Source organism: Chrysemys picta, chromosome 1 (assembly GCF_011386835.1).
Source record: "Chrysemys picta bellii isolate R12L10 chromosome 1, ASM1138683v2, whole genome shotgun sequence".
In the NCBI taxonomy this organism is placed as follows: domain Eukaryota; kingdom Metazoa; phylum Chordata; order Testudines; family Emydidae; genus Chrysemys; species Chrysemys picta.
Genome location: NC_088791.1, coordinates 297,033,920 through 297,046,023, shown reverse-complemented (window position 1 = coordinate 297,046,023; position 12,104 = coordinate 297,033,920). Strand labels below are relative to the sequence as shown.

The 12,104-nt window shown below is 39.7% G+C and overlaps 2 protein-coding genes across 6 annotated transcripts in view; one reads left to right on the top strand and one right to left on the bottom strand.

The window, feature by feature from the left end:
- The window catches only part of RB1 (RB transcriptional corepressor 1), a 155,672-nt gene that overhangs the window by 56,593 nt on the left and 86,975 nt on the right, over positions 1–12,104 (bottom strand). The window lies entirely within an intron of this gene.
- Positions 3,004–7,292, top strand: LPAR6 (lysophosphatidic acid receptor 6). Its single transcript, XM_005287147.4, has one exon. The coding sequence runs from the start codon at positions 4,999–5,001 to the stop codon at positions 6,025–6,027; it is 1,029 nt and encodes a 342-aa protein (XP_005287204.2). The 5' UTR covers positions 3,004–4,998; the 3' UTR covers positions 6,028–7,292.

Sequence of the window (12,104 nt, the reverse complement as noted above, 5' to 3'; positions counted from 1 at the left end):
GTGTGGCCCCTCCCTAACCCTGCACGCCGGCTGGAGCACAGGAGCAGGGCCGAGCCGCGTGATGTGACCCCCAACCCAGTGCCCTGGCTGGAATGCCGGAGCGGGGCAAGCTCCAGACCCTGCTCCTCAGTGGGAGCTTGCGGGCTGGCTAGTTTGCCCACCCCGGACTAGTAACTTCTGGCCTTAAAACCTATGGATTCACATTGGTCTTTTACAGAAGTAGTTATGCAATGGAATTGCATTTGTATCACAACTATGCTTTGAGAGCCAGTTTCTAAGAGGAAAAATGTTTAAATCGTTTTTAAGATGTGAAAAAAATCACATTCAAGAGAGACTTTTGGTGGACCACATGTGTCTCCTGGACACATTTTATAAGGATGCAATCACAATAGATTCATTGCAGTGCTCAAGTACTGCTGGAACACTCCAGAACACTGTTCCACAACTTTTTTGGGTTGATGGAATGGAATCATGCAGCACTTCCAGTACTTGTTTTCTGGCACTTGGAACCCTCTGTATCAGTAAGAAATGCCTCAAAGAAAACAACACACTAAAAGCTACAATTAGTGTCTGATGAGAAGCAGAAAATAAGTTAATCAAAAGGCATCCAGAATTAACAGAAGCTTGTTACTTAACTTAGCATTTATTATTCTACAAATAGAATATTCTGCAGTCGATTTTTAAACACTTCTAAAATGCAAATTTAAATTATCTAAACGTGAACATCAAATTAGTGCCAACAGTTGCTAATTGAAGTCCAGTTTGGCTATTAAACTCTACAAAGAAACTCAGAGCAACAAAACAAAATGTGAGTTAAAAGAGAAAGATGTTTGGGTTTTCTAATCAAGAGCTTTCATAACCAGAAAGTTCAAAAGTCCATGTAAGTAATGTAACCTTTCTGGAGGTAACTATAAAGCAGATTACAACTGTTCATTACAGGATGCACTTGGGAATGGAGAAATTTAGAAAATTCCAAAATAAAGAGAGACTAGAATATTTGAACACAAACTCTTTGTAGTCAGACAGTTGAACCTCTCCAATTCAACATTGCTATCACCAATGTGTTAATTTCATACAATAACTAGGGAGCACAAGATAGTACCACAGTGTAGTCAGTGCTTTCTGCAACAGGACAATTTTTAGCGCTTTTCTGTCGGTAAAGTGAGGTGAAGAGAGTTAGTGACTATGCTGATTTGGGGTCTGCTTCAAAGCCCACTGAAGTAATTGGAAGGTTTACCTTTGTCTTCAGTGGGCTTTGGATCATGCCTTTTCAGCCGCAGATCTGAAATTGCTTTAGAAGATGGAGAGGCCGAGGCACAGACAGGTGACATGACTTGCCCAAGGTCACCCAGCAGGCCACTGGCAGAGCCAGGAACAGAACCCAGGCCTTCCAAACCCCAGTCCAGTGCTCTATGCACTAGGCCTTACCGCCTATACACTGACATCCTAGCTAAATAAAACACAGGCCTAGAAATCAGGTGACCAGAGATCTGTTACTTCCTGAGTGATCTTTGACAAGTCATTTATGCAAAAACTGTCAGACTTGCGTGCCTTTGTGATGCATCTAAATCCATAGTTAGGCATTTACATAATTGGTGCTTAATCTCATAGATGAGTTGATTTCCATTAGTAAACTTATTTAGGTGCTTAAAATGTGGATCTAGGACAGGGGTGGGTAAACTACGGCCCGTGGGCTCCCTGCCTGCCCTGGCCCCCCCTGCCCTGGCATCACGTCCCTGCGGCCCCTGGAGGAGGCAGGAGTGAGGGCTCTGCGCGCTGCCCTTGCCTGCAGGCACCACCCACCACAGCTCCCATTGGCCAGGAATGGGGAACCGGGGCCAATGGGAGCTTCGGGGGAGGTACCCACAGGCAAGGGCAGTGCACGGAGCCCTCTGCCTCCCGGGGCCGCAGGGACATGGTGCCAGCCGCTTCCGGGAGCGGCACAGGGCCAGGACAGGCAGGGAGCCTGCCTTAGCCCCGCCGCGTGCTACTACCACCCCGGAGCCGCTCAAGGTAAGCGATGCCAGGCCGGAGCCCGAACCCCAAGCCCTTCCTGCACCCCAACCCCCTGCCTTGAACCACCTGCCACACCCTGCACATCCTACACCCCAACCCCCTGCCGTACCCCGCATCCCTCCCTGCACTCCAACCCTCTTCCCTGAGGCCCCTGCTGCACCCCGCACCCATCCTGCATTCCAACCCTCTGCCCCGAGCCCTCTGCCCCACCCCCCCGCCCTGAGCCCCCTCGTACACCTCACACCCGTCCTGCACCCCAATCCCTTGCCCTGAGTCCCTTCCTGCACACCACACTCCCTCCCGCATCCCAACCTCCTACCCCAGCCCTACACTCATGGCCTTGCATGCAATTTCCCACCCAGATGTGGCCCTCGAGGCTTAATTTAAGGCACCCAAGTTTGTAAGTTTTGGGTTACATATTTGTGCCATAGTTTTCTTTTACTAAGAAAGTGACTTAATCACAGTCCATACTAAGACGAGGACCTAACCCCTGAGTAGAGAAGCGAGCTCAAGACTCCTAGGGCCTGAACCATTGAAGCCAATGCAAAGATTTCCATTTACTTCAGTGGGCTGTGGATCAGTCCCCTAAGGCATAAGGAAGTCAAAACCCAAAATATAACTCTATATAATTGTCTTGCTTACAGTAAGCAAGACAATTGGTTGCTTTTAGCAACAACATGAAGTAAAACCTACACTGTGACTGAAAGTTAACAGCGCACACATAGCCACAGTCTGCTCAGTTCATCTTTCCAGCTCCAATATATTTAGAAATTGAAAACTGAGTATGCTTCTTGGTTTAACAGGAGTCTCCAAATGTGGACATTTAGCAGGTCATAAATGTGAGGAAGTAGAGCTCAACTGCTTCACTTCCAACAAGAAATCAGGGTAAAACTGGAGCGAAAGAGAAATTTGCCAGTAAGCCTCATCTGATGCATTTCTGACTTCTGATTGCTAAGCTTCACATTGCAAAACCAGGCCACACCCCTGTGAATAAGATCTCTAATACCTACTATCATTTACAGTGGGAATAGAGTATACGCTATTTGCTAACCAAGCCATGGCTTAGGTGTGATTTCTTAACATTTAGCTTGAAAGAACTGCATCAGTCACACATATGCACAAGGATTTCTTCTTCTAAGACTGTGAAATGCACATTTTTGGCGCCAGAAAGAGACTAGCGTATCTAAACTGAGGGTCTCCTCATGCCATCCTGTAAAGGAGTTCTCTTTAAAATTTACAAAGTATTTTAATAAGCAGAAATTTATTTATTGTATTAGGCAGTGACTAGTAGGAATAATTACAGAAAGTACAAATAAGTGATTCACTTTACAAAATTATCAGAACAGGTATATTACTTATATTGCGGTAGAACCGAAAATGTATTAGGTGCTTTACAATCAGAGGAAAATTATTTCCCTGCCCCACAGAATGTACAATTTAAAAAAGACAAAGACTAGTGAAAAGGAATAACACATACATGCACAGTGATCGAGGTGATAATAGACATGTCTTATTAGTTAGAAATTTAGCTGTGTGTGATTTTAATTGTTAGGCTCACTAAATTCTCCTTCCCAATCCCACAACATATTGCTTTATTCTCCCCTTTGCTTCCCTCCTTCCCCCCCCCCCCCAGATTCAATTCTACTGTCTTTATAATCTTCCCTTCACATATATTAACAGTTCTCGTAGGAAAAAATAAATAAAATATGCCCCATTGACTTTCTCTGACTTCAAAAAGGGCTGCTCACATGAGGAAAGTTATGCATCTGCTGAAGTGTTTAGAGAATAAGCTCTAAAACTGCTTAATCAGCTAGTCTGTTTCTTGATAAGCATTATGTATCAGCACAAGGAAGGATACTTTTTACAAAAATATATCTTTAAGAAAATTTCAGAGGTAGCCATTAAGAATTTCAAAATGTAAATAACAATTTTACTAACAAAGATAATGAAATGTTTAGATGTGGGAGTTATTCCGCCAGGCCAAAAGTCTTTCACAACTAAAAAGAAACAAAGATTTTGCACTGAATTTGTCAAATAATTAAAAAAATAAAAATAAAAGCACTTTTGATGACCAGGGACTTTTTCCTGCTACATAAAGAGTTAATAGCAGACTGCTCCACCATTCTGAGTATTTGCATGCCTCTGAGGTATATTTCCTGCAGACACATTATCTGATTAAAGAAAGGCAAACTGAATTGAAACCATTCTTTCTTTTAAGTCCAGCCTCTTCTTCCTGTGATGTCACATTACAAATTGACTGAGCTCTTCCCCCCACCCCCTTCAGAATAAGCAAGGCAAAAGATTTATACGATCTGAAGAGAAACCAGAGTACACACTCAGCATCTGAGGAGGAGATCTAAATTCAACAAGAACAAACACGCTTTGGAATTGTATTTCTGAATTTCTAAGCAGCCTGCTTTCCGCCCTGTGGGGGTTAGCATGCAGGCAAGTTGAAAAGCTTGTTTTACTGCAAGGCGGCAGTGAAAGAGGTGGAAACTCCTACATCTTACAGAGCCCAGGAAATCTTTTCCTAAGGAATCTCAGTTACACATTCCCAGTTAAACAACTTTGGAAAATCTGCATTTAAAGTACTTCTCTACTTTTTGACTTGCAGTTGAACATAAAGCAGCAAGTTCTGTATCAGCTTCATTAACAACTGGGAAAACAAGAACGTGGAATTAAATGCAAGGATGACCTCATCTGTTGCCTGTAAGACTATGTTTATTATCGCCCAGGACTGGATGTGTGACTACTGTGGAATTTGGAAGAAAAGAATGATCTCCTGCTGATTCCCAGAGCAGTATCTTCCTACTGCAACATTCATGTTTCAACGTGGAAGTTTTAAAGTAAAATGGGAAACTTATGAAATCACTCACAGACCAAATTCATCTGCAAGCTACCCAGAGATTTTAAAGCAGTTACGGCAGAAGGGCTGCTAACAACAAAAGGAATTCAACATTGTAAATTTAAATTGCCATTATAATGGAAAGCTCTAATTGCTCCACTGAGGACTCCTTTAAGTATATTTTATATGGATGTACGTTTAGCATGGTGTTTGTCCTTGGTCTAATCTCAAATTGCGTTGCTATTTACATTTTTACATTCACATTGAAAATGCGAAATGAAACAACAACTTACATGCTTAATTTAGCGATATCTGATCTGCTTTTTGTATTTTCATTACCCTTCAGGATTTATTACTTTACAATAAGAAACTGGCCATTTGGAGATATATTTTGCAAGATCTCTGTCACCTTGTTTCATACAAACATGTATGGAAGCATTTTCTTCTTGACTTGTATAAGCGTAGATCGCTTTTTAGCCATAGTGCACCCATTTTGGTCTAAAACTCTTAGAACCAAAAGAAATGCAAAAATCGTCTGTGTTGCAGTATGGATAACTGTACTAGCAGGAAGCATGCCAGCAAGCTTTTTTCAGTCTACTAGCATCCAAAATAAAACTGGACAAAACCAAAACACATGTTTTGAAAACTTTTCTAAGGATACATGGCAAACCTATATATTAAGGATTGTTATCTTCATTGAAATTGTGGGATTTTTTATTCCACTGATCTTAAATGTGACCTGTTCTACGATGGTTTTAAGGACTTTGAATAAACCAGGTACATTAAGTCGGAACAAGTTAAGCAAAAAAAAGGTACTCAAAATGATTTTTGTCCATTTGGTGATATTCTGTTTCTGTTTTGTGCCATATAACGTTACCCTAATACTTTATTCTCTTATGAGAACACAACCATGGACTAATTGTTCATTAGTAACTGCTATCAGGACTATGTATCCTATCACTCTATGCATTGCAGTTTCAAATTGTTGTTTTGACCCTATAGTATACTATTTTACATCAGACACTATCCAAAACTCAATAAAAAAGAACAGATCAGCTAGAAGACGCGATTCCAGATTCTCTGAAATTCAAATTACTGAAAATTTTATTCAACACAGCCTCCAGACTTTAAAAGCTAAAATATTTGACAATGAATCTACAATATAAATGGAGAGAAAATACTGGGACTGAAATGCACCTTTCTTCAGCTGTGAAAATGTTTTCTTGTACACTGAATAAACTTCCTTCACTTAAAAAACTGTTTATATAATGATTAAAAATAGGAAAAAGTTAAATGTCACTTGTAAACATACTTCATAGAAAAATGTAATTATTGCAAGAATTACAAATATCTTTATAGTTGTCAGTTTTCTCTTCTGCCTTTGTCACAGATTCCATGACCTGTTTGTCCCTGCTGTGTCTCCTTACAATTTTGAACCACACAAAAACAGATATTTGGAAACCGAAGTTGATACCAACAAGGCCCAAAAGTGTTTTACAATTCAACATATTATGAAGTTAGAAGACTAGGTCTTCACATTGTTTTGTTAACAGGTTAAAACACTTTAAATAAAAAATTAAATTGTGAAGACATTATTTTAGGCTGCAACTATTTTGTTTACATGCGGATTTCTTAATGTCTGGATTTTTCAAAGCATTGATCAAGTTATTGCAACTCTGGTGTCAGTTCCACAGGTTCCACACCCACCATCTTTTGTAGGATTGGTTTACAAAAGTTAAGCTATTCCTTTGTAAAAATAAATTTATAGATGGATTAAAAAGTATGTAAAGTTACTGAAACAAGATTTGTCAGTTATTTAGATAAAAATATTGCTGATAAAACCAACTCAAAACTGTTCCTAAGAAACTACAGCAAATACGACTAAAACAAAGACTAAAATCTTTAAATAAGTGTTCTGTTTGGGTTGTGTAATTTAACTTCAAAAGTGCTTCTTTGCTATTGAAAAAAAATAGAGTATTCCTCACATGAACAAAGATATCCTAGGTGACATATTAAATATTATTTTCCAAGAAGACAAGAAATGGCAGTTAGCTGTTTATTGTAAAGTACCCTCTCCTAGATGTTCTGTATGTCACATAAGCACCATAATTTTGATGTCTAGGTTTTTAAATGTGAGCTTCTTATACATTTAGAGATAATAAAAATATTTATTTATTTGAGATGCCTGAAAACTGCTGCAATAAATCCAGGAATTTTTAAGAATTAAGAGCTTATCTGAAGCAAGATGCAACTTTGTTTAAAAGTGCCATGTGTTTCATACATTCTTCAGAAGCTGGAGTATTGTGCATATCTTGCTCAGAATTTGTTTACCTTTACTGTAAAATAATAAATATTTAAAAAGTTAAAGAAGAGTCAAGTGGTGGTTTCTCCCAAAGATGATAAAGTCTGGAATAAAAACTGAACTAAAGTATACTTGTGTTCTGGATTTCTCTGTTCAGTTATAATATGTATATATGTTACTAGCAATTCAAGCACTCTTACTTCTGGGCAATCTGAGGAAGGCTGAGTTCATGTTACAGAAAGCGTGTACTGCACTTGCATTTTGATGTTCAAGTATATCGTCCAATTGTGTCTATCACTAAGTTTTATTCAAATTTCATTTTAGGTTAGAAATACATATTGGTTATGGTTATTGAAAATGTACATTTGTGCTACTTAAAGAGCTTACCTTAGCAGAATTTGATTCTGAACGACTTTGGCAGCCTAACCATACAGCAATATTACTATCCCACAGTCATATAGAAAGGAAAACCCAAGGTATCACAAACTGAAGTATATACTACAAATGTGGTATAGAATTCAGTGGATAATGGCCTGGGTAATCCTCCATGATGACAGGAAAGCTTGAATGCATTCTCACAAGAAAAGTTTGCCATAAACATAAATGCTAAGGGTGAGTTTATAAAATGAAATGGGGGATCCAGAGAAAAATAAAAGAGAAATACATATACAATCGGAACTAGTATGTCATCATTGACATTAACTCTAACTCCTAAAAAGCACAGTATAACATGCAGTTTCATAGTAAATTCTTATTTACAGCGGAGTTTGACTCTGCAAAACAAAATTTTAAAACTTGTGCCTTACAGTACAGGAACGGTGTACATCCAGTGCTATAAAAAGATCTCAGCGGGCAACCTTGAAATTTTTCTTTGGTTCATACCAGACTTTAGAAAAAAATAAAACCCAGAAAGTTATTGGAATATATCTGTTTGCAGTGTTATAGCCGTGATGGTCCCAGGATATGAGAGAGACAAGGTGGGTGAAACAGTAACTTTTACTCGGCCAACTTATATTGACCAACAGAAGCTGGTCCAGTAAAAGATATTACCTCACCCACCCCCCTTGTTTTAGAAATGCATCCAACAGTTTTACACATGCTATTCAGATTAATAAAGTCACTGGCAAATCTGTGCAGTTAAAACTAGTAATACATCTTGATTCATTGCAGCGATTCAAAGAGCTTTTTAACCTAATGATATAATATTGGCACCTATAAAATAGCATTTAAAGTATAATTTAACTGAAATTTATAATCAGTTATACTTATGAAGAACAATAATCTAAATCGCTTATTTCACTTTAGCCTGTAAACTCATTTTTTTTAGTTGTTCTAAGTTATTTTACATAACTGTTTGCCTACTAGCAGATGCACGGATAACTTTCGAAGTTAGTTCCTCACTGTACAAGCACACACAAAAAGAACAAGATCGAGCAGTAAAATTTAAAATTACTTGTTAGTGCAGTAGCTTTGTTACATTGTTTCATTGAAAGGCCTTTAATTTTGTCTTTTTCTTGCTCTCCTCACAAGATGCTTAGAATGATGTTCTGAGAGTCTCATTATTGGTGTGTGCATATGTGCACACCCTCACCAGCCTGTCATCAGCCCCCATCCTTCTACCAACAGAAAATGATGGCCTAGGTTCTCAGCTAGGCAAAGCTACTCAATTAACTGGAAAGTTAATTGTGGCATGACACCCTTATATCATAGAAGTTAAGCACAATGAACCCACCCCCAATTCCTCCCAGAATGTGGTAGGGTGACATGGGGTAGCTTTTTTGAAGTTTACATAAATACAGAATCACTGGCCCGGAGGCCAGAACAGGCTGAAGAGATAAAATTGCACACAAGGGAACTGCCTTTTAAAACAGACTTTCCAACGTATCATTTAAAAAAACAAAGCCAAACACTAAGGGTGTATCTACACTGCAATCAGAAGTGTGACTGCAGCATTTGTGGACATACCCAAGCTAGCTTTGATTTGGCTAGCTCAAATAACAATAGCAGTGAAGCAATGGCAGCACTAGTTGCACAACCCTGCCCAGGACCCAAGGTCTGTACTCCAGGTACCATGAGCTGTACAACTCCACCCAGGTCTCTAAGTATATACAGGAGCAGCTAGCAACTGAGGCTTCACTGCTATTATCCAAGTTAGCTGGATCTAAGAGTACCTCAGTCACATCCCTGATTGCAGGGTACACAAACGCTAACTGTAGCTCCTCCCACATTGTACTCTCAGGATTTTCACTGCAAGATGGTCTAAGCCAGCCTCTCTCAAATGTGGCCACCAGCAGATTTTTCTGAAGCCACAACAGCCTCCTGGCCCAGGAGTCCTGGGTGGAAATGGCTGGAAAGGAACAGCAGCCCCTCCCTGCAGTGACCAGCTGTTGCTCCTGGATGAGCTGCCTTGGTGTTTGCTGGTGTCGCCCACAGGGGATCGGTGCCCTGCACTGCACAGCCTCCTGCGGGCTCCGGGCAGTGCCTCTGCAGACACATGGGGCTGGTGTGCACAGCACAGGAAGAAACTTGGACTCCACAGGCAGCTGGTGATTCCCGACCCACCTTCTCGGGGGCGGTGAGCCTTTGGGGCTTCAGCCGCAGGGCTCCACTTGTAGGTGTAGGGATCTGGCTCTGGGCTTCAACCCCAGGGCATCGGAGCTTCAGCAGGACCAGCCTTATAGGTGAGCTGTGGTCAAGAATCAAGGAGTGTGGTGGGCCTGGGGTGTGAGGCCATGGAAGGTAGCTCAGGGCAATGGGGGAGAGAGCGAGGGGAACGAAGCAGAGCCCAGCAGCAATAGGGGGGTGGGGAGCCCGGTGAGGCAGTGGGGAATGGGGGAGGCAGCAGGGGCCAGTGGGGATGTTTCTGTTGTGTTTAGGTCCAGTAAAGAATAAAGACAACTGTATATTATTTTTATTATTGAGTCTGCAAAAAAACCCTACATAAATAAATTACAATTTGGATGTGTATATGTGCATATTTGGCTTTTTCTAAAAAATAATTATTTTAGAATTGCTGGCCACACTCTGAGGCCACCAAAAAATTTGCTGCAAGAGCCGCAGGTCTAAGCACAGGACTAGGAGCTCTTGAGTTCCAATCCTAACCTTGGCACCATCTCCCCTCTGTGTCCCTGAGGCAAGATTCTTAGGCCAAAAGTTTTAAACCAGTGTGCATAAAAAGTTCGTTTACTAAAATCATGCTTAGGCACCTAAATAAAGTTACCTGATTTTCAGAAGTGCTAAGCATCTGCAGCTCAGCAATTTTTAAAATTTAGACACCTAAGCACAGATTTAGGCCATGTCTACCCTACCAAGCTTACAGTCACTTTAACTTCATAGCAATGCCTTTATTTGATTGTCTTAAAAATCTGCGTATGGGACTAAAAACAAGAAAATATTCATTTTTGTTACCTGTGCTTCACAATGGCAAGAAAATCTTTAGCTCTGGCCAGAATTTAAACTTTTAGAAAATATTAATATTAGACGCCAGTCATTTCGCAAGGAAGAGATGTTCGCTTTCCAGGTATTGTAAGAATGAGTAATAAAGACAGTATTGCGTGTGTATAGATATAGATAAAGTATATATTATTTAGATCTCAGATGAGGCAAATTCTACCGTCAGCAGAGGTAACATCTCAAACACAGCCAGAATAAGTGCAGATTTATAGATACGTTGGCCAAAGTTTTCTAAAATAGGAGCCTCACGTTAGGCTCTTAAGTCCATATTTAGGCACCTATAAGGGGGATTGCCAAAAGTTCCTATTTTGGAAAAGGTTGCCATTGCTTTTCAAGGGTCTGCAGGATCACTTTTATAGTTTAATGAATTCCAAACCTCACAGCGGCCAAAATGTAGCAGAGAAGAATAGAGGAAGTTGCTCATATGCAGCCTTAACTTGTTAAAGTGGTGTCGTTATGGTCAGATTTGTGAATAAAAGCAATAGTTAGCTAAGACACCTTCTTCCTGGGCTAATTCAGAGTCAGATGCTTTCTCTAGTGACAAAAGTAAGTTTTAAATTACTTTCCTCCTAGGAGTACTGCACAGCCAAAAAGCTAAGAGACGGTACTAGACACTATTCTGGCTCATACATCAAACTAACATTCATTGAATGAAGAATGTTTTTGAGTGATTATTTGTGATCCAGAGATAAATCAACTCGACTTTCAGATTCCAGGCTGAATTTGCAGGACAGGGAGTTAGAAAAACATTTTTATTTGTAAACAAACAAGCTTATATGGACGAATTAAAAGGCAATAAATATAGAAGCTCAAAAAGGCATTTTAACAGTTAGTTATTTTTCAATGCTGAAAAAGCACTTTAAAAGTTAAAGCAAGGTTTATACTCTTGGCCTGTTTTTTACTTGTGACCAAAACCTGCATATTGGCTATTTTGGGATTTTCAAAAGCACCTAAGTGATTTCGGAGCAAAACCCCAGCAAAACTCAATAAGACATTTGTGCCTATGTTGCTTTTGAAAATCCCACCATATTGTATTAACCCACTCTACCATCTTGTCCTCAAAATTATTTTCTATAGTCATTTTACAGCTGAAATTTTATTTGTTCATTGAATTCCCAACAGTCAATCTATCTTAAGGTCTATACACCTCAATAGATCTGAAAATTCAGATAAGTTCTAATTTTGTTAGATCTAATCATTTGTACCTTAGGGTACACTAGCGTTTGAGTGTTGGGATGGAAAGCTAAAGAGGACACTCTCCCCACATTTAAAAAGCCAAGACCAATAGAAATGTTTCTGTAGTTGATTTAGAACGAAATGGAAACTGTTGTTTAGAAGTTATTAGCACATCTATGCTGAGTTTGCTACCCCCAAACATTGCAGTATTGAGAATCTGAAGTAAAAATGATAAATTTGAGAGTAAATTAATTTTGCTTGAAAATCAATTAAACTTTTTTTTAATTCTGCTTTAGCAGTCTAAGGTTTGGT

Excerpts from the sequence above, each read along its gene's own strand:
- LPAR6 (XM_005287147.4), top strand. The coding sequence starts at position 4,999 with ATGGAAAGCTCTAATTGCTCCACTGAGGACTCCTTTAAGTATATTTTA.